This window comes from Schistocerca cancellata, chromosome 9 (assembly GCF_023864275.1).
Source record: "Schistocerca cancellata isolate TAMUIC-IGC-003103 chromosome 9, iqSchCanc2.1, whole genome shotgun sequence".
Classification (NCBI taxonomy): domain Eukaryota; kingdom Metazoa; phylum Arthropoda; class Insecta; order Orthoptera; family Acrididae; genus Schistocerca; species Schistocerca cancellata.
Window position 1 is genome coordinate 402,696,175 of NC_064634.1, and position 23,221 is coordinate 402,719,395.

The 23,221-nt window shown below is 41.8% G+C and overlaps 1 protein-coding gene across 4 annotated transcripts in view; it reads left to right on the forward strand.

The window, feature by feature from the left end:
• Window positions 1-4,046: 4,046 nt before the first annotated feature.
• The window catches only part of LOC126100277 (nucleolar and coiled-body phosphoprotein 1-like), a 33,057-nt gene continuing 13,882 nt past the window's right edge, over window positions 4,047-23,221 (forward strand). For 2 of the 4 annotated variants that reach the window (XM_049910874.1, XM_049910871.1), the window contains exons 1-3: window positions 4,048-4,206; window positions 4,701-4,821; window positions 13,347-13,514. In XM_049910874.1, coding sequence (XP_049766831.1) covers window positions 4,105-4,206; window positions 4,701-4,821; window positions 13,347-13,514 — 391 coding nt within the window. In that variant the 5' untranslated portion in view covers window positions 4,048-4,104. Of the gene's footprint in view, window positions 4,207-4,700; window positions 4,822-13,346; window positions 13,515-23,221 lie in introns of all 4 variants that reach the window. The other 2 variants (XM_049910872.1, XM_049910873.1) reach the window with 2 other exon arrangements.

Below are 23,221 nucleotides of genomic sequence, written 5' to 3' on the forward strand. Positions count from 1 at the left end.
TTATTTTCCTTACCTCTCGAAGCACAAACTAGTGTCTAAGCACAGACGGGAAAATCAGAACAATTACACAAACAGAATTCGCAGTGCTGTCCTACGGACGAGAAAAATGGCTGGAATTTTCGATTTCCTACAGCTACTGGTCTGGAGATGCTCTAAGGCCACAATGGCGGTTGAGGGACAGCATCCCGCCAGAGGTGGACGGACTGTTTGGACTTGTCTCTGAACACTCGAACAATGAAGACATCAGATTACTCTCAGACGTCACAGAATTTTCTGTATATACCTTGCCCCATTTTGTTTGAACCAGTCAGTAGAGGCTCCTATACTCCGCACAAAGAATGTCTTGTGCATGGAACATTCTGATTGGCTCTTACTGAATTTACCCACCAAACTGCTGCTGCTGCCAGTGTGGGAGCTCTGTATTTTTCTGGAGACAGAGCAATTACGAGACATTCAGCAGCAAAACTATTTTTTACACCTCAGGCATTGGTGTGTGTGTTTGCCCTTAGGATAATTTAGGTTTAATAGTGTGTAAGCTTAGGGACTGATGACCTTAGCAGTTAAGTCCCATAATATTTCACACACACTTGATTTTTTAATTTTCTACAGATCGAAAAAAAGAGATGCAGCAGTCACATAGCACTGATAGTTAAACCCTGCAAAAGTGATCTACAAATCATGAAATAAGGAGACTACCACCAAAGACACTTCCTCAATTACATCGTTCTGCTACTGTCGAGGAAAGCTTGAATATTTCAGCATGTTACCGATCTCAAACCGGGCTATAATACCACCTACCATATCAATGTAGTAAATACATAATTCCGTCCTGCACCATACAAAATCATCACTTCTGCATCCTGCATATGTGCATACAGCTATCGACCACCAGACTCTCATGCATATACCATTTACCACAAAGTTCTCGATTTCGAGCACATTGCAATATCGCTTGCATAGCAGTATCGCTTTTGCAGTATAATTCTAAAGATTAAGAGTGGAAATTTTTCTCTAGAAACCTGATACTTTAGCGATGTGCTCTGAGATGGAAATTGCTGCAAACCACTGAGTAACTAGAAACTTATCGCATCAGCGAAGATTTTTATGTGACAACCCGAAAGAAATAGAGGTAACTGGTAGCTCCACTACTGAACACCGATGTCAGTGATATAACAGATTTCAAATCATCCTTCCACCTTACAAAGTCAACTAAGATGTTTCTCATGTCAAGAGAAGACCAGCAAACGTCTCTTCCAGCTGTCTTTCACCATCTAGATGCACACAACATACACCACAATCGATGTTCTCTCAATCACATAATGACGGGAAATGCATAGCAGCAGTCATCTGGACAATTTAAATGGGAGGGAATAACTGTCCAGCGCAAACACACACCCATACTGAATCTTCTTAAATTTCCAGGGAGAACACATGCGATCACAAGGACTGCCCAATACATATTCACCCGCCTAGAGGGCGGCAGTGTTACGTCAGCAACATTCCTGTTCCCCAGCTGGCTTCTCCATGCAGGATGGTTTCCACCATAAGGCGGAAATATCAATTTTTCAGATACATCGGCCATCACCGATTCGCGCTCCTTAAACGCTAAACAGAATCGTCTTGGAAACCAGCCACATGTATTTTATCACTGTACTTACAGTTAAGTGATATGTTTGCAGTGTCAATGCGACATTCGATAGTGAGCGAAGTATCAGGAATACCTCCTCCTGATGACTGTGGCTCTGTAAAGATAACTGTCTCTCGCATTCTTATGACTGGGCATAACTTACCAAGTAAAAAAAAATCTTTCATTCTCCTATAAGAGGACTTAGTCATTTTGTTTGAACATGTCAGAACACACATGCTGATTAAAAATGCAGTTATTGACCATATACTCAACAAATCACAAACAGTGTACTAAACTTTCTTGTAAAATAGACAATAAGGTAATAGATTTCCAATCTTCTAGAGATACAGTATTCCAGGGGGTATCGCAGGGATTGATCCTTGGTCTCTTTCTCTTCTGGTTTATGTCAGTGACATGATGGAACCCTTCAACTCACATCTAGTAACCTATGCTGCTGACACCTGCCTCTCGCTTTATGAAAAGACCTTTGAGACATTGTACTCAGCTGATGCTAAATATGTGACGGAAGTAACCACATATTTTCTACACCAGGATCTAAACAACAGCATCAGTAATCTCAGCTACTAACATTTCAAGCAACTGATTCTGATGAGGCTGAAATGAAAAAGATTTGTGGTATTACATCAGCAGGATAACACCGAATTTCGTGGTGTCCACCTGGAGAAAAATCTCCGTTTGGTAAACCACATTACTTTTGTATGTAAGAAAATAAGCAGTAGCTAGTATCTGATAAGTCGGAGGGCAAAAATAGTACCAAGTCAAATATTAAAAATTGTTTTCTATGAAACAGTTTATCCATTTCTTAATTATGGTATCGAAATGTGAGGTTGTGTGGCAGACCTGCACCAGAACAGAATATTAATATTAAGCAAAAGAGTCATTAGATTGATGCATGGACTAAAGTCCAGTGAGCCCTGCCGTGAAAACCTTGTCCAACATAAACATTCATTGTATCTGTAAAAACTTCCTATTTTTTTCTGAATAGTAAAAACGAAGTATATAAGTGCAATGATACACATAATTGTGATACTAGAAGTAAGGGTAACTACTTCAGACAGATGAAAAAATTAAAAATAACTAAGAATAGTCCATATATTAATGGGCAGATATAGTTCAACAAGCTGCCACATGCTTTAAAAACCTGTGAATCAAAACTGTTCCACAGGGAGTTAAAAGCCTTCTTAGTAAATAAATGTTTATATTCACTCAGCTAATGCTATTCTACTTACCAAATGTTGTAACATGTAGTATAATTGTAACATTAAGATAAATGTATATACCACTACTGTATGTAAGTGATGTCTATGTTACCTGCTCAACCTGTGTATGACATTTGCAAAAGTCTTCAGCTTGATGGCCAACAAGCAAAAAATGTAAATAAATTAATAAACAAATAAATGGCTAGCATAATCAGAGAGTTATTCCTTACATGGATTTTGTCATTAAGACTGTACTTTCTTTTCCATTGATCTTTCTATATGGAAGTTCTTTTGTAATGTCAGCAGTTTTTTGTTGTGATTATTCTCTCCAATAACTTTCGTGTCTTTTTCCATCCTTGATGATTTGTGTCTATATTTTATGTTTTACCATGTGTTCGGCGGAGAGAGAATGGCTATTTTCATATTTGCAGCTCCTTTACGTTCTTTATACTTTGTTTTAAAATTCCTACCTCTCATCTCCAGATGTACTGACTCACATTCTCGGCATTCTGATTGGTATGTTCCTGATCCTTGGTATTTATCTTGTTTTTATGTTATTTGACAATGTGACTGGACTGAGTTTCTCGCTCTGTAAGCAATGTGCATTCCCTGTTTCTTTAATATATTTGCTCTCCTGTGTGTTGCTTTGCGTTTGTATGTTTTTACACATGCATCCTAATTAAAAATCGTTATTCAAAGCAAGGTAATTTAAATCATCGTGAATTACTTTTATTTATTTATTTTATTTATTTATTTATTTAACCTGATCAGATTAGGGCCATCAGGCCCTCTCTTACATCGGACCAGTGTTTCACACATGCAGCATTTCACACATCAGAGTTACATCATGACAATACTTTAAATAAGAAAATTAGATTACTCTAGCGACAATATGAATAAAGAATAATGACTAAGACCTAATAAAGTAAGTACTGGCAGTATTTTTACGACAGGTGCTATACATACAAATTATGATAAAACTAATAATAGTAACAGTAAAAAAAAATTAAATAATAATGATAAACATGAGAAAAATTTAGGTTTGATAAGTAAAAATGAACAATCGGTGTACACGTGATTTCCCCATTCTGATATTATTATCTTTGCGTAATGCATCTTCGACCATAGATATCTATGGTCGAAGATATAACACATGATATATGTTATCGCTGTGCACGGCATTCTCCGCTACCGAAAATCATTGCTTGCACAGTGTTCGTAGTGGAGGTAACGCGTTGCTCGCTCTTTCGGTTCAAAATGGCGGCAGTGGATGAGAGTGTTGTAAATTCTCTTGTGCATCAGCATTTATTATCAACTTGCCCATCTCTAGCCGCGGTGTATCAAAAGAAAGCAAAGCCTGTAAGTATTGTTCTTGTCTGCTACTATGGTTATTAATAATCAGACTTTTGAAACTTTGCGTTAATTATCGATTGTGTTATTGGCTTGTTGAGAAGCACGTGGTACGGCACCTGCCAATTACGGTGTAATTGACTATAGCTTCTGTTTATTATCAACAACATTATGATTAATGCATGAGCGAAGTGTATGTATATATATTTTTTAATGTGTGTGTAGCCACATAAGTTGTGAAGCCGGCTGTTCAGTTTAATTTTACGTGTAAACATAGCGTCATTTGCAGTTTTTGGTATTCCTGTGCCAAACAAATATCACAAAGAATATATCAATGCGTACAATGCTCAATGTTAGATTTCACACATCATTTAATTACAAACAAACATTGCAGCATGTTGCACACGTGTAGTTACGCGAGAGGTAAACACTATGATGCAGCTGGCTCAGTTATATATATGACTTTAATTTTATTTCATTATTGTTTCTAATTGCCCTTTCAGAGCCCTGTTTCTCCAGGCTGGCCATCATTGAAAGAGATTGTGAAATTTTATAACACAAAGTCCTCGAAAAAGATTGTTTTGAAGAATGGTGACGTAGAAGAATCATCAGACTCGAGCTCTGGTGAGTCACGAATGTTTGTCGAAAAGGTTGATGTTGAGATGTGTTTTATAGTACTTGAATAAATTTGTAGTGTGTTCGTGAAGTTATTCAGTTTTTATAGTCATGATAGTTTATATGAATCTGTTACTAAGCCATGCAAGTCATTCAGATTGTAGCTATCTTAAATATTTTATATATCTGCGTCATTCTGGATTGGCAGTTGTGGTGAAATGTAAGTACTTCTGTGCTAATTTCCCCACCCATGCACCATGTTTATTTCCAGATCAAACTGCACAATATAATTCAAAAATTCTTGCCATGGCTGTCTTTGATAATGAGAAGGTCTGATTTAAATTGTCTTGACTATTGAGGTAGGTGGGACACAGGTTTCTTTTCTGCACGTGATGATTGGGCTTAAGTCTAAATCAGGAATAGCAGAAGTCACTGGTGCATATGTGTTGCTCATAAGTTGGCAACGCATCAGTTTTGTGTGGTGCTTGGGATAGTTGTTTCACATAACTAGTGAGAGGCAAGAACAGATGCATTGTATTTGTAATGCCGAAATTGAAACTTATTTCTTGTTTGCTGTTTTAGTGGGTTTTGGGAGAAATATTTTGATTGACACCAGGTGTTATAATGTGGACTGACTTAGTTCTGCATGTCTGTGTTGTCATTAGTACATGTCTCATTGGTGGATTGCAGAGGCTCAAGGTGTAACAGATTGGGTGGTGAAATAACTCTTAAATAATCAAAGGTTTGTGTGGATGGAATCTTCTGGATATGCAGCAAATGCTGCCACTTCAGGTGGATCAGGGATTTTTAATTCAGTTGTAGGAGAAAAGTGTTCAGTTTTAGTAATAGCCCATGTTCAATATATGAAGGTCAGTCAATTATCATCTGCTAAGTAGTTACAAAATTTTATTCTGATCAAATAGGAAACACACGAGAACATAATTTTTCGACATAGTCCATTGCGTTTCAATGCACTTGGTCCATCATTGTAGTGTAGCCTTGTGATGCCCTCATAAAAGAAGGTTCTCGGTTGAGCTGCAAGCCGGGAATGCACCACATCTTTCACTGCTTCATCAGAGGCAAATCGACAGCCCCTTTAGTGCCTCTTTGAGTGGACCAGACAAGTGATAGTCAGAAGGGGCAAGGTCGGGACTATATGGAGGATGATCAATTCTTCAAATTTGAGTTTCTGGAGTGTTTCAGCAATGTGGGCAGCAGTATGCAGACACGACATTGTCATGCAACAACACAACACCATTTGACAGCAATCCTCGGCTTTTGCTTCAAATTGCAGGCTTTAGCCTAGCAGTAAGCATCTCTCTGTAATGTACACTGTTTTTTGCTGTGTCCCTTTCCCCATAATTTTCCAGTACTGGCCCTAGTACATTCCAAAAAGTTGTAAGCATCAGTTTTCCTGCAGACTGTTGGGTCCTGAAATTTTTCTTGCACGGCAAATTTGGATGTTTCCATTCCATACTCTGCTGTTTACTCTCTGGCTCATAATGATGGATTAATGTTTTGTCACCAGTAAAGATCCTGTCTGAGAACTTGTCCCCTTTGTTACCATAGCGGTCAAAATGTATTTTGCTGATGTCCAAGTTTGTTTTTTTAAGCAATTGTGTGAGTTGTTTTGTGACCCATCTTGCACATAGTTTATTAAACCCAAGACTGTTGTGAATAATTTTGTAGGCAGAACCGTGAATAATTTGCAGATGATGTGCCACTTCGTCAATAGTTAATCATCTGTCTAAGAGAATTGTTTCATGTGAATGCTCGATGGCTTCTTCACTTTGTGGCGGTAAACGGTCGTCTGGCTCCTTCATTGTGGTAACACTTGTGACCATTTCAGAATTTTTCAAACCATTCGTAGACACTCCGTTGTGGCAAAACACTGTTCCTGTACTGTACTGAAAGTCTTACATGAATTTCGGCCTGATGTGCCTTCCAACCACAAAAAATGGATCACTGAATATTGCTCTTCGTTGGTGCAAATAGACAACAGAGCAGCCATCATTAACAGCACGGCAGTGATAACGAAATAACCTAGCAGCTTGAAAATTGCAAAGATATAACAACAAATAAACAAAGCATGCATGCGTCATCAACGTAAAACGACAGTACTACCAAAATAAACAAAAATATAACTAAATTGCAGATAATAATTGACTTACCCCTTTACTAATAAACATTGATCCACATATCATAACTGAGCCACTTGCTGTGCTCATACAGATAAATTGTGTATCAACACTGACTAGAGAAGTGGTGTTTCTTACCAGTTCAGGCAAAAGCCAGGATGGTTCCTTTGAAAGGGCACAGCTGACTTCCTTTCACATTCTTCCCTAATCTGATGGGACCATTGACATCACTGTTTGGTCCCCTTCCCCAAATCAATTAACCATTGTTATTTTTGAAAATATAAAAGTTGTGCTGCTGTCAGTTGGCAGACACTAGCACACTATAGATAGCTGTGACTCAAACAAGGAGTAATTAAATTTTAAGCCTTGTTTACAGCAATCTTTTTTCTAAATGTACTACATGAAAACCACTTGGCAGACTGCTGCTCTCATTGGCTGTGTAATGCAAATAGCTGACACCTTCCTTTCTTCAGTCATACCTCACGGAAAAATTTGACAGCATTCCTGCACGAAACACGTAAGTATGCCACTGGCCCCATTCTAGACTTTCACTGCGCATTGTGGACAAATAGGGCGTATATTGCAAACTGCAGTTCATAAGTGGTGGTGTTGCTTTGTACAATATTAAGGGACACAGTTGTTTGTGGATAAGAGTGATCTGATGTTTGTGCCAGATTTAATGCACTAAAACTGGTGGTACACTCAGAAAAGCTGTCTTATGTAATAGTCTTTCTGGCAAGTATTTTTTTAAACACAGCATGTACATCTGCTATGAAAAGTTTAGGATATTTTTATTTAAGTGTGCTTGGAATAGAAGACCACTGAAAATCCGTGTGATGTTGGATAACATGGCTATTATATTTCTTCCCAGTGTGTAACACACGGAGTGCTTATTGATCCTGATACACTAGAGATATTATCAGTGCAGTGAAGATAACTATCAAAGATGACTGTCTCCACTCACAAAAACTGCAGAAGGAAGTACCTTTTTGCTGAGTGTTAGGCACATGGGTATCAAGGGAAACAAACTAATGGATGTAACAGCCAATGGAGCATGTTGTGGTGACCCAGTAATCAGTAAGCTGTCACCATACTTGCGGCAGCCATGCAGATGGGATGAGGCTCTTCTTAAGGCTGCTACACATGTAGCTGCATGCTTAAGTGTGCTTGCCTAAGCATGCTAGAGTGTGTGTAGTATAAATGTGTGCAAGCAACAGGATGGTACAAGCAAGCTTGACATTTGATCGAATTTTGGTTATGTATGCTCATGCAAGTATTCAGGTGTGTGTAACAAGAATAGGGAGGCTTGTGTAATCATTAGATTTAATTTTTTATGTTCCCAATGTATTACACTAAGTACAAAGCTTGTACTGTACTGTAGGGCAAACCAAAAAGTACAGAGATGCATGGAGGAAAAGAGAAAAAATACAGCAACAATGTTACAGTTTGACATGTCTTTAGTGAGTAGTCTCCCCATTGTGTGGTACCTGTGGTGTATAGGTCAGTGTGCCTCATTTTAGTCTCTTATTTTCATACGTGAGGGTAGCAGCTTGTTTAATGACAGATTTTTCCCTCTATTAATCAGATGAATGTAGTACAACTTTTAAGGTTTTGTCATGTCAGACTTAATTTCCTAGTTTTAGGGAGTTATCCTTGATGTTTGTCACACCTCTCCTTAGTTCTCAAGTCCAGCCTTCAGTACCTATATTTGACAGTTCCACATCTCGTAACGTGGATCGAAGATTGTGGTAACAAATGAATCTTAACATAATGTGTTGTCAGTACCATTTTACATTTTGTTATAAGAACATAAACTGAAAGATAAATTCAAAAAACCTGTATTAGGTAATGAAGTCTTTAACTTAATTTTGTTACTGTAGTAGGGAGAGGACTTAGTCATTGTAGTTGGTCATAATTGTATTGCTGCGAGACTGCATCTTCTGGGGCATTGAGCTCCTGCTGTAATTTTTTTATGATCATGACATACGGCTTGTGTGTAGGTGTGGAGTAGGCCTAATTCACTGAGAAGGCACTAGCTTTTTGCTACAATGCCAGTTTGCCATTTTCATAATGCAGCTCTCTAACGGAAATGTCCACCATTAGGACAAGGATGTGCTACTAGTCATAGGTTAATCTAGCCTTCAATGTGGTTCTGTACCAATCTGCTAAGTTTAGTAATGCTAAAAATCAACACAAGTAATATACTGTTTGTCGTATCCCTTCTTCATTTTGTCACAAATTGCATTCTGTTGTTCTGCATGAGCACTTTCACGTTTTGATCGCTAACCTCTGCTCTTTACAAATGTTCTACATCTGTAGTGACTGAAGTGGCTGCTAGACCATTATAGATGACAAACACTCATAAATAGATAAAAATGAAGGCTGCATAAGTAGATAAAAATGAAGGCTGACTGACTTCATACTGCATGTGATTTGCTGGAACATCTGTGCAGCATCTTTGTGATGCTAGCATAGTTTGTCAATCAAAAAAGCTCTGAGACTGCATTGATATAAAGTAGGAAAAAAGTTAAGTTGGTGGTTTTTTATACCTCGGATGTTGTACGTGAGTACAAAGCTTAGAACATTTGTACAACCATGTAAAACTGTCAGGAACATCTTTCGCAGTGTCGCATTGGCTTGGATGCAGGTTGTTGGCAAACTATTGATTCTTCATGTTAATTTCTGCACTTTGTCATTTTGTGGTAAGTTTCTGTCGATAAGTCTTATTAATCATGGTTTTTGCCTGAGAAGAATTTCCCGATTTTGCATCATTTTTGTTTGGGAGTTCAGGTGTGCAGTACAAACTTCGCACACGTTTCTCTTTTTCAAAACATTCTGGAGAATGTTTTGAACACCTTATATAGGGAGGTTACTGCATTGTGATATGTGAAAAATCTACACTATGGCTGCACATTCATTACTAAGCCCTTTTGCTCGCAACTGACTGGTCAAATGCACATTTGTTTTTTCCAGTTGTTAGTTCAGTTGTAATTCGCTGTAATTATTAACTATTGTCTCATATTTGTCAATAAATGAAGATCTTTGTGAATGATTGTAGTATGTTCTCTTGACATTGGGATTGTCAATTCTGCTTGTCAGGTGCCACCAATGTGGAAGTTTTTCTAAGCTGCAATTTTAGACAATTCAGCAGTTTGTCTGCAGTTTGCTTCAATGGATTAACCTTTTCTCTGTTCACAAAGGCAGTTGTGATGCTTGCAGATCGATGTTTTCAACAGTATGGTTGCCCACCCGCATTAGAGCTTCCACATTACCAGTGTGCACTGTAAAAATAGTGAGACTCTGTAAATGTGCCAAGTAAATATTTCTCAAAATTATGTTTGTGATTGTATTACCAACCAGTGTAGGTGACCTTGCAGTTGTGTAGGTGTGCACAGCAATTGAAACCACAAAGTGTCAGATTGAGATAAGTGAGTTTCAGGATTTTGCCTGGTGTAATTGTACTTAACTGTGACCAGTGATGCAATCAGGATACCCTGCACTTGCAGCCAATCACTTGTTGAAAGTTGCTGTGATTGATTCATTTAATCAGAAGTAATGTGGTGGGACTGACTTTGTGTTTGTGAAAAGTACAATATGTATATCATGTCCAAATGATGGTGGTTCTGCTGTGGTAGGATTTGTGTTAAGTGCACGTAAGACTTAAGTACACTTACATCATTTTTTGGCGGCATGTTTGTTCAGAATGGATAATGTTAGTGGGTGATTAAATTGGGTGGAGTAGGGACACTACTGGTTTAATTACCCTGGAATGGCTGTCTCTCCTACTGATTCATCTTTACTATGAGGATGTTAGTTCATGCTGGCACTTCATCCCAGCGCCTGACACTGTTAACAATCAGGTGTTGCAGCATCTTTCTCTTGCAGGCAAGCACTTTCTGCTTAATATGTACATTTGCATCTGGGAAGAGGGCATGTTTCCCAGATACTGGCGTGAAGCCACTGTCGTACCCATACCTAAGCCCAGTAAGGACAAAACACCTTCCTTCTAGCTACTGCCCCATTTCTCTCACCAGTTGTGTTTGCAAGGTGATGGAATGTATGATTCATACCTGGCTGTTAGGGTGGCTAGAGTCTCACAATATACTAACCACTGCACAGTGAGGATTTTGAATGTGCTGTTCTGCAGTTGACGATCTTGTCACTTTGACCACCCATGTCATGATTGATGTTCTGTGGAAATCCCAGACTGTAGTTTTGAAGGTATGTCGGACACCTTTGTGCAGGAAAACAGTGTGCCTCATGGTTTCCTATAATGGCCTGTCTCCTGCCGACGTTTCTGGCTCCTTTTCATTGACGGTTTTGCCGTTTATTGCAGTTCTTCATGGGCTTGTCTCATAATGCGTCATCTTCAGTGATGTCTCGATTGCCGTCACTCATGGAGCATCAACAGTGGCTTTTGTTTTTCCACAGACAAAACAGTTTCTATGAATTTCTGGCAGCACAATTGTTTTTTTTTTCCACTGTCTTTACCTCTCGGGCCAGTTGTTCTTCCGTCTGTTGAAACTATGAGGAAACTTTGTTAGTCCTCACACATCTTACCTGGCAGCCAGCTGTATGCGGTTTCTTGATGTCCTATGTGACCTCAGTGGTACTTCCTGGGGAGCAGATCACTGCACCCTCCTCTGTTTGTACCAGTCCCTTGTCTGTATGAAACTAGACTGTGTATTTTGTTTATGCATCTGCATATCTGTCCCTCTTATGCCATCTCAATACTATCCACCTTTGTGGCATCCATTTGACCACTGGCACCTTTTACACTGGTCCTGTTGAGAGTCTGTATTCAGAAGCTGTCGAGCCATGGCTGTCCTACCGCCGTGACTTTCTCCTCAGCACATCTATGCATGCCATTTGTGTGTCATGCGTGGCCTCACATCCTATGGCTCCTTTTTTGATGACTCTGTTGGTCACTAGTATGGGGCATGTCCCTCTTCTCTTATCTCCTGGAGTTTGCTTTCGGCTCTTGCTGAGGCAACTTAATGCTACATGCAACTTTCACAATGGGTGTGATCCCTGCACCACCTTGGCTTTGCTTTCATTCCAGCCTCACTCAATTGCCTTCAGTTTCAAGACATTTGCATGGAACTTCGCGATAGTACCATGGTGTACACTGAAGGAGGTTTCAGGCGTGCATTGGTCATTGGCACAGATGTTTTTAAGTATTGGCTTCTGTCACACTGCTCAGTATTTACAACAGAACTTTTAGCCCTGTATCAGGCCACGCAGTACATAGACACGGAACTTTCAGTTGTGTTATCTGCTTAGACTCTGTGCCCTTCAAAACCTGTGTGTGCTGTACATTGTTCATCCCGTAGTGCAGTGGGTCCAAGAAAGCTGACACTTGCTCACTCTTGATAGAGCCAGTGTTATGTTTATGTTGGTTCCTGCTCACATTGGTCTGACAGGAAACAAGGCGGATGATGATTATGATGATGCCAAGGCCCCAGCCCACTAATTCTTATATTCCCCCAAATGATCTCTGTATTGCCATCTGTCAGGTGGTGGTGTCCCTTCAGCATCACCACTGGTCCTCCCTTCACAAAGGAACAAGCTCCAGGTTATTAAGCCTCTCCTAGCAACTTGGATGACTTCCTGTCATCCTTCTCACCACGAGATCATTTTAGCTAGGTTGCACAATGGGCACTGTTTTTTAGCTATTGCCATTTAAGGGGTGCTGCCCCACCAATTTGTACTCCCTGCACTCAACCTTTGACAGTCCGCCATTTCCTCATGGAATGCCCTTTCTTTAACCCCTTACGTTCTCGTTTGTGTTTGCTGTCTAGTTACCAGCCGTTTTAGCAAATGACGCATGGGCTGTCGGCGACATTTTACATTTGGCATTAGTAACTGAACCTATTGCTCTGTGATCAATTTCTGCACAACACCTTTTGCAGGAGCCGCTCTCTCTGGGTATTCTATCATGAACCTTTTGTGTAGCATTTTAAACAATTCACATCCAAAGAGTTGCAACAATAATCTCTCTGTTTCACTGAAAAAGTGTTTTGCAGAACCATTGACAATGCAACGTGACATTATGTGACCCCTCTTGAGTTCTGCCCTAGTGTTAAGAAATAACACCACTCAGCTTCAAATATCAAATTCAGTATAACATGAGGCCTTTTTTATCTTGGTCACACTGTATCGTCCCAGTATACGACGAATCTATATGTTAATATGGTTGATCTTGAAAGAGGAACATAAATAGGGCCAAATGGAACTGACTACGTTTTAAATGTCAAGGCATTAATTTGTCTTTGTATTATCATTTGTACCTTTTATCCGACTATGACATGTGCTTCAAAATTTTGCTAAATATTAGTAGTATGTGCCCCAAGAACGTTGCTCAAGCTGAGTTAACGTTAAAACTCTCATTTATAGAGGATAGTGATGACACTCCTGCGGCCAAAGTTGCAACTGTCAAAACTAATGTAAATCAGAAGGCAAAGACTGCTGCTCCAGTAACACCAAAGGCCTCAGTGCAAGCAAAAAAAGAGAGCAGCAGCAGTGAAGACAGCGATGACAGTGATGAAGCACCTCCGCCCAAAGGTATCTGTAAGAAGATAATCAAATTTTGATATATCTTCTCCCTGCTTGAAAATTCACTACTTTGCCAATGTTAGGTACATTAGCAGTTTCTTATATCACAGATGCTTGTGTGTATAAATAAATGTAATTTATTATATAAAGTACAATGATATGTTAATTTCAACATTCTAAAACAATTTCGAAGTGAGAATTCTAATGATAAATAGCGTTGTTTAGTTTTTAATATTTTTACTTTAAGTTGACTATAGTCAGTTAATTATAGTTAGTTGTGTACAGGGCAGTTAACAGGGCAACAACTAGAAAATTAGCTTACACAGTCTTTAATGTTCATTGTTGTCCTATTGCTCTGCTACCTCAAGTTATAACTTGTTAGTTGCTAATAGTGCATGTGATCAATAATGAAATTGTTGATTTGTTTTTATTGCATTTTTCTGTGCTACATGTTTTTGTGTGACACTAAGTTAGCAGTGAAAGCATGCAGAAAAGAAAAAGTACCATTATTCTGCCAAAGTGAGCTTAATCACATGTTAATGGGAATGGTGTAACAACCACCTCCATACACACTGCAGGCCATATGGATTTCTGTTCCACCTCGTAAATGTAACTTGCTGAGCAACTGCAAATCATTTTCGAGTTACTACCACAATGACAGCAAATAAACAACTGCATAATACTGTAGACATCAGTATAACAAAGCACACAGTTTTGGTAACTGAGCAAAAAAATACTGGAAATAAGCATTTGATTATGGCAGATACGTTGAAACAGTATGATTTATAGTTTACAAAATAAATAACTGAGGTATTAATTTCTCGCTCTAGAAAAATAAATAATAACCAAGGTATTAATGTCTTGCTCTAGATTTTATGACAGTAATGCAATAAATAAGATATTCATAGCTCTTCACTCACCAGTTTACGGCGACAATGGTGCAGTTTCATTGAGCTCCCATCGTCACTGTTGCGGGAATTGATACTGAAACCATCTTCATAGTCATCACCAAGACGTATCATTAGCTGGTTGCAATAGAATCGAAGTACTTGATAGACTTTTTCAAAGGCATAACTATCAATTGTTATTTTGGCTGGCATGTTCTCCCTATGCACTTTCCCAGCTGCTAGCTATTTAGTTTTCTGCTCATTAATATTTAGTGCAATGTTCCTACTGGCCTTTTTTCTTTTCTCTCTCTCTCTCTCTCTCTCTCTCTCTCTCTTTTTTTAACAATGCCAGTGTCATTCGCTTAGGCCAGTATCTGCACAGATTTATGAAAAATCATTATCCTATTCAAGATATTTGCAGCTCTCCTCACCTTCTCCAAGGTCGCGTTGAATAGGCGGCATGCCAGTGCCTCACCTTGTCGTACTCCATTTTTTCCCCCCTGCGGGTTCAGGGGTAAGAATAGGCCCGCGGTATTCCTGCCTGTCGTAAGAGGCGACTAAAAGGAGTCTCAAATTTTTCAGCCTTCTGTGATGGTCCCCTGTTGGGTTTGACCTCCATCTCTCAAAATTTTCCGAAGAGCGAGCCAATTGGGGAAGGGCGCCCTACTTGGTGCATTGTGGCCATCTTGCAATCAGACCTTTCGCCAGCTTATTCGCTGTTGAATTGCAGTCCTGCCCGCTCTCTATCTCTTGGGCATGACTACGTTCCTGCGTGCAGATTACACCTTGCACTGTGCAGTGCCTCTTGCTGCACTGACGACGACCATGGACCACATGTTACCTAACATCCAGCACGGTAGCCAGTCCGTTGTGGTGGGGCCGCCATTTACCCTGTTGGTTGTAGCCCCCTGACAACACAGGGATGGCTCTACTGATGCCTGCGCCGTTAACTCCCCACGTATGCCAAGGAGTAGATGCCTATCCTCCTGGGGTATCGGGACTCCCGGCAATGGCCATCCTGCCAGGTGGCCTTTGCTGTGGCTGGGTGGCGCCCGTGGGGAGGGCTCTTGGTCGGAGTAGGTGGCATCAGGGCGGATGACCCGCAATGAAGCGTGGTACATCGTCTCTAGCTGGTGGCCAGCGGTCTCTAAGCGTTCTCGGGCTCAATTTAACGCTCATAAGTACGATCCGAAAACATTCTCCTCCCTGGCCTCACCGTGGGAGGACCGTAAATCTCAGGATGGCAGTAGCAGTTATTCGCCCCGATTCTTAGTTTGTACGAGAGCTGATGGGGAGTCTTTTATCTCCACAAAGCCTCAGTTCTTCGTTGAGCATTTAGAGGACAAGTTTGGGGAGATGGAGGGCTTGTCCAAAATGCGCTCTGGATCGGTTCTGATACAAACGGCATCCTCTGCCCAGTCACGATGGTTACTTGCTTGTGACAAGTTTGGGTATGTTGTTGTTACGATCACACCGCATAAGAGTTTAAATATGGTCCAGGGAGTTATTTACCATAAGGACCTCCTTTTGCTGTCTGATGACGAGCTGCACGCCAACTTAGAGAGCAGAGGTGTACATTTCGTCCGGCACGTTCATTGGGGTCCGAAGGAAAATCAGATAGCTACCGGTGCCTTCATCTTGGCCTTCGAGGGTGATCCTACCGATGTGATGTCAAGCCCTATATCCCTCCCTCGATGCGGTGCTTCAAGTGCTGGAAGTTCGGCCATATGTCTTCCCGCTGCACTTCCAGCCTCACATGTCGAGATTGCGGACGCCCATCTCATCCCGATACTCCATGTGCCCCGCCTCCCATCTGTGTCAACTGCGGGGAGCACCATTCACCTTGCTCGCCAGACTGCAGAATCTTCCAGAAAGAGCGCAAAATCATGGAATATAAGACCCTGGACTGACTGACTTATACTGAGGCCAAAAGGAAATACGACCGATTACATCCTGTGAGAATGAAATCTTCCTACACCACTGCTACAACACCTGTGCTCGCCCCATCAATTTTGCGACTTCCGGCTGGATCGACGAGTGGTAAGACTCCTCCTGCCCCCTTGCCAGTGGGGGGCTCTACCCACTGGGTTGCTTCTGCACCACCTACCTCAGGGCAACACCATCCCCCCCATCGGGGACGTCCGTCCTTGCTTCTAAGCCGGAGAAGTGTCAAACTTCTTCGGCTTCTCACCCTCGCAAGGGGTCCCTTGGGTCCCTCCCTTCCCAGGTTTCCACCAATGGGAAGGCTGACGACAGACAGTGGCGTAAGTGCCCACAATCAGCTGGTCGAAGGGCTTCACGATCCTCCTCAGTCCCGGAGACTGAATCGGTGAAGCCCTCCCAGCCAGTTAAACCCAAGGAGCAGCGTGAGAAATCCAAGAAGAGCTCTAAGCCCAAGGAACTCGCGGTGGCAGCCACCCCACCGCAACCTTCCAGCTCTGCATCTGAGGATGAGGTGGAGATTCTGGCGTCCGCTGAGGACCTCAATCTCGCAGTTCCCTCAGACGCCATGGATAGCACTAGCTCAGATGCTCAATCCGAGGCAGCAGGTGACCCAGCGGCGTAATCTGCCTTCCCAGTCCCGTCACGCCTTTCTCAGCCATGGACAATACCATCCTCCAGTGGAACTGCAGCGGTTTCATCTAGCTGAGCTCCGCCAACTTATCAGCCTTCACCCTTTCTTCTGCATTGCTCTTTAGGAAACTTGGTTTCCAGCAATGCGAACCCCCGCCCTCCGTGGCTATCGGGGTTATTATAACAACCGGCAGCTTATGAAAGGGTGTCTGGTGGCGTCTGCATCTGTCCTTAACTCTCTTCACAGCGAGTCTGTCCCTCTACTAACAGCTTTGGAGGCTGTCGCTGTTAGGGTGTGGACACTGCAGGCTGGTACCGTCTGCAGTCTTTACCTTCCACCGGATGGTGATGTCACGCAGCATGTCCTGGCTGCGCTGATAGCCCAATTGCCGCCACCTTTCTTGTTACTGGGCGATTTCAACGCCCATAACCCGCTGTGGGGTGGGTCGGTGGCGACAGGTCGAGGTGCCACCATTGAGCATTTCTTGGCACAGCTCGATCTTTCGCTTTTAAATGATGGTTCCTTCACACACTTCAGCGTGGTGCCTGGCACGTATTCCGCCATCGACCTTTCGATCTGCAGACCTAGCCTCTTACCGTCTGTCGAATGGAGAGTGCATGACGACCTGTGTGGTAGTGACCACTTCCCAATCTTTCTGTCACTGCCACAGCGTCACTCTTCTGGGTGCCCCAGCAGATGGGCTATGAATAAGGCTGACTGAGACTTGTTTTCCTCCACTGCCACTATTGAGCCTCTCTCTAGTGATGACATTGATGCGGTTGTTCAATCGGTCACATCCTATCTACGCTACATGGATGGGGCCCTCTGCCGATCTTTATCAGAAATTTTCTGTCGTATTGTACCTTCTGCGTGCAAGTCGCGGCGTCTCACAGTTCCTCCCGCATCCAGGAGAACAGGGTACCACAGGGATCTGTCCTCAGTGTCTGCCTGTTTTTAATCGCGATAAACGGGCTCGCTGCAGCGGTGGGAAATTATGTCTCCACTTCCATGTATGCTGACGACTTCTGCCTTTACTACAGCTCTACTGGCATTGCAGCTGTTGAATGTCAGCTACAGGGCGCTATCCGCAAGGCGCAGTCTTGGGCTGTAGCTCATGGGTTGCAGTTTTCGGCAGCCAAGACCTGCGTTATGCATTTCTGCTGGCGACGTACTGTCCACCCGGAGCCGCAGCTTTCTCTTGACGGCGAACTTCTTTCAGTGGTGGAATCACACAGGTTTTTGGGGGTGGTTTTCGATGCCCGGTTGACTTGGCTGCCTCATATCCGGCAGCTTAAACAGGCGTGTTGGCGGCATCTCAATGCTCTGAGATGCTTGAGCCACACCCGCTGGGGCGCCGACCGATCTACCCTGTTACGGCTCTACCAGGTGTTAATCCAGTCTCGTCTGGATTATGGGAGCCTGGCTTACGGCTCAGCATCCCCATCTGTGCTGCGGGTACTGGACCCAATCCTACAAAGTGGAATACGCCTTGCCACTGGTGCTTTCCAGACCAGCCCAGTGGACACCATACTTGCGGAGGCAGGTGTCCCTCCATTGCGGTTGAGGTGCCAAAATCTACTGGCCGCTTATGCTGCCCATGTTTTCAGCACGCCCGGGCATCCGCACTACCGTCTCCTGTTCCCGCAATCGGTCGTCCAACTGCTACAACGTCGGCCCCGGTCAGGTTGTACGATCGCGGTCCGCGTCAGAAAGCTTCTCTCTGGGCTTGGGGCTTTACCTCTTCCACCTCCTTTCTGGGCACCTCTGCGTACACCCCCGTGGTGTGTGCCTCGCCCTCGCCTTCAGCTGGAGTTGGCACAGGGCCCGAAGGACTCAGTCCCTCCAGAGGCCTTCCGCCGTCGCTTTTATTCCATCCTGGACACGTATCAGGGCTCTGGCATTGTATACACTGACGGTTTGATGGTTGCTGGTCCTGTCGGTTATGTGCTAACTCTAGGGGACCATTCCAAACAACGTTCCTTGCCTGATGGCTACAGCAGTTTACACTGCTGAGCTTGTTGCCATCTTTCGTGCCCTAGAGTATATCCACTCCTGCTCAGGTGAGTCCTTAGTTATCTGTAGCAATTCCCTGAGCGGTTTACGAGCTCTCGACCAGTGTTTCCCTCGTTCTCCTCTGGTGATGGCTCTCCAGGAGTCCCTGCATACTCTTACCTGTTGCGGCCACTCTGTGGTCTTTGTTTGGACCCCAGGCCATGTTGGGATACCTGGGAATGAGAATGTTGACCGCCTGGTGAAAGAGGCCACTAGTAAATCATCTCTGGAGATTGGCCTCCCGGAGGCTGATTTGCAGGCAGTCTTACGCCGCGAAGTTCTATCGGTTTGGTACGCTGAATGGCGCAATCTGTCCACGCCAAACAAACTCCATCCAATCAAGGCGACGACGACTGTGTGGCGGTCGTCCATGCGGGTCTCCCGCAAGGTGTCTGTTGTCCTTTGCCGGCTGCGCATTGGGCACACTCGGCTTACGCACGGCCACTTATTGCGCCCTGAGGACGCACCTCTATGTCTCTGCGGCTCCGTTTTATCTGTGGTCCATATTTTATTGGAGTGTCCGCTTTTAGCTGTGCTCAGGCAGACGTTCGCACTGCCTGACACGCTACCTGCCCTTTCAACAGATGGCCCTGCTATGGCTGGCTTAGTTATGAGTTTTATTCGGGCAGGGGGTTTTTATCATTTAATATGAGTGTTTCTGTTTTATTTTATTGTTTTGTGTTGATTCTGGCTTTGGCCTACGGTTTTAAACTCAGTTTTTAATGTGTTTTCGGTGGTTGGCTTTTCCTTTTTTTGTTCCTATGGTCGGCCAACCACCGTCACACTCTGTGAGATTTTATTTCGTTTTGTCTGGTCCTTGTCTACGTTTCATTTGTTCTGTGTCGTCTGTCTCCTATTGTGTTGAATGTTTTTTATTCTCTGTGGGTATTTTTAGTTTTTTGGAAAAAGGGACCGATGACCTCTGCAGTTTGGTCCCTTTAATCCTTAAACCAACCAACCAACCAACTCCATTTTTAATTTCCACATTATGCAGTCTTGTTTCTTTCATTGTCGTTCTTACTAACCTCATCAGGCTCCCGCCCCCGGAATACCCAAGCCACCAGAGCTAGATATATTTTTTCTGTCTATACTATTGTACGCTACTTTAAAATTCATAAAAACATATGTTCCGGCCCCAGAATTTTTCCAGAATTTGTCTTGAGGTAAATATCGGTCTATAGTTGACATACCAGGGATAAATCCACATTGCTACAGCCCTGTCTCCCACACTATTATCGAAAGGAGTCAGTTGTACAGTGTGTTAGGGGATTTCATATCCCATATTAAGCAGTGTTATCTCTCTATAGTTACCACATTCCATCTGGTCTCCTTATATATAGGGTATATAATTCCCACTTTCCTTGTTTGAGGCATTTCCTCTTCCTCCCATATTAGTTTAACCAGTTTCAGGATGTACATTTCAAATTTTGAACCTCCTTGTTCAGAAAGTTCTGCTGTTTCTGTCTTGTTCTTTAATTTCCTCATTGCAGTTCTCACCTTGTCTAAGTTAGGTGGGTCCACACTATTATCTGAGTCATCTTCTTCCTTTGTCTGTTGGGTTACTTGATACAGGTGGCCTTGTATTAAGAGGTTTATCAAAGCGACCAGGCCATCTCTTGCCTTCTTCTCTTCACTTACAATTTCGCCATTTTCCTCTTTTATTATATGTGCTCTGCTCTTGAAAGATTTGTGCCTTATTCACGTACCTATAAAATTTCTTTGCCTTGTTTGCACTTCAGAAGCTCCATTTCTTCAATATTTGCCTTCATCCACTCCCTCTTTTCCCTGTGATGGATCTTTCCTTTGATCTTTAGTGTTACATTCTCCAGTGTTTTCTAGGGTCTGAATTACACTCTCCTGATATTGTTTTCTTGCTTCTTCGGATTCTAAAGCTGTTGGTTATATTTCTGTGTCCTTGGCCAGGTTCATTTCACTCCATTGGATATTCTTGCCCTCACCTGTCCCTAAGCTAGGAAGTGATCTGTGTGTATATTTGGACTCCTTTCATCCAGTAAGTCTGACTTGTGCCATGCATCAATTAGTACATGGTCTATCTATTGTATTTCCATCTTGTGCTGTCCATGTGTGGGAACAATGTTGGGCCTACCACCATGTTTCTAGATGTAGCAGATAGTATCAACGTTGCCCCGTTGTCATTGCTACGACATGTTTACTATAGATGTCGATTATTGATCTGTAGATCTTTTCCTACCCACCTGGGAATTTAGCTCTTTGGTGAGCATTTTTGTATCGTGCTGTGGGCATTAATCATGTGCTCTATCCAGAGATTCGTAGAAAGCTTCTTTCTCCTCATTCCCAGATTCTGCAGTTGGTATGTGGGGGCTAATTATGGAGTAATTAGAGAATTTCCCTGTTATCCTAAGTGTTGATAGTCTTGGGTTTATGGGGTTGAATCCAGTACTAAGCACTTTAGTTGATAATGCACCACAAATCCTGTCCCAAACTCGTGTTTCCTTTCACTGGAGCTATATAATGCGTCTGCTCCTTTCTTTTCTAGGACTCCACTTATGGTCCATCTTACTACTTGTAATGCTATGATGCTCAGCTTCAGGTTCATTATTTGGTCTAGCATCACTTTCAGAGCTCCTGGCTGGTATAGTGATCTCACATGCCAGTACTGATGAATAAATCTGATTTACACTTTATATTGTTTTTCTTTCTTTCCATAATTGCCTAGTCTGTGTCGTGTCAGGCATTCTTTATCCATCTGGCTTTTTGTTGAAGTTTTGTTGTCCACCATATCCAGTGAACATTCCCCTATCCACCACCTGGGGAGGTGCCATGTGGGAGACTAACAACTCCACACGGGTGCATACAGTTATTTGTACACACTATAAACGTACATTACATATTTTTGACAGCTTCGGAATTACCATTTTAGACTTTTTATGTTGACTTGAAAATGGATCTTGGCCTGAAACTAGTTATCGAATGAAGGATGAAATATTTGCAACTTGTTGTTTTTTTTCCCTATTGGAAATATTGTTTTTAATGATTTCTTACATCAAATTGCATTTTTTTAAATTTTTCAGTCAAATGTAACAAAAAATTTAGTATTAGTTGTAAATGTGAATTTTCACAACAAATATCATATTCATATTTTCAAGCTCCATCTTGTACACCTATGTATTTTCAAAAAGTAGGTTGTGAATAAAACTTAACTATAATAATTAAAAGAAACCTGTATTTTTAGGTGTGCACATTATGGAAAATGTTTGATCTTCTTATATTGTGCTAAAAGATATTTTCGGGTTCTGGACCTTTCATATGCATCAGTATCTATTAAAATTGTTTCTTAAATTTTTATGTTGGTCATAATACCCCTCCCCCCAAAGAATCAACTTAGTCAAAGGTTCTCCTGAATTTGACAGAACTGATAATGCAATCTTTTTAGATCCTTTATTCCGATACATTATTATTGACTTTTATTGGAGAAGCTGTTCTAAATATGTATTTCTTCAGTAACTGTGTTGATATATAACTTCCTTTTAAAGTGTTGTAAAAATGTCTTGTTCGTTTTGCAGTCTAATTGATTTTATCATAATTGGTCTTGATATTCCTTGCTTCTGTTTCTTCCCTTGTTTAAAGGAATCTTATCCAGTTCTGCACATTCTTGGCTTTATTCCATTTTAGCCATGCATTTTGTGTTGTGGCTTTTTAATAACATCAGAAATTCCATTACACATGGCTTTTGGTTTTCAAGAAGACTTTTCTTTTGCTCTTCAAACAAAATTTTCAGTTTGCAATTTTCAGGATTTTTTGTTTCCAGTTTATTGCAAAAGTTACTTCATTGTTTGAGTTTTTCAATGTTATATTTGAGTCCTGGGTTTGGCTTATCACTTCGTATTCCTTTGTTGGAATTTAAGTTAAATTCTAACAACTATTTATCCAGGATGAAACTTAAATTCCTTATTATCTTAACAGTCTAGATTTCTTGGGAGGATTATTTGGAAATATTTTAAATTCATCTAAATTTGGGTTTGGAGAGCTTGTTGTTTTTTGGGGAGATGCCTAAAAGCAGTGAATTTCATTACAGGATTGGTTCTCTGTAGAGTCCTTTTAGTGTTTCGGTGTTTTCGTCCTTTTGTAAGGTGGGTAGTTCCCAACAGTGCATCTGAATTTTTCTCTCTGCCCACTTGTGCACTAAATCCTGTGGCTGTATTATAGTGTGTTTCTTTGGA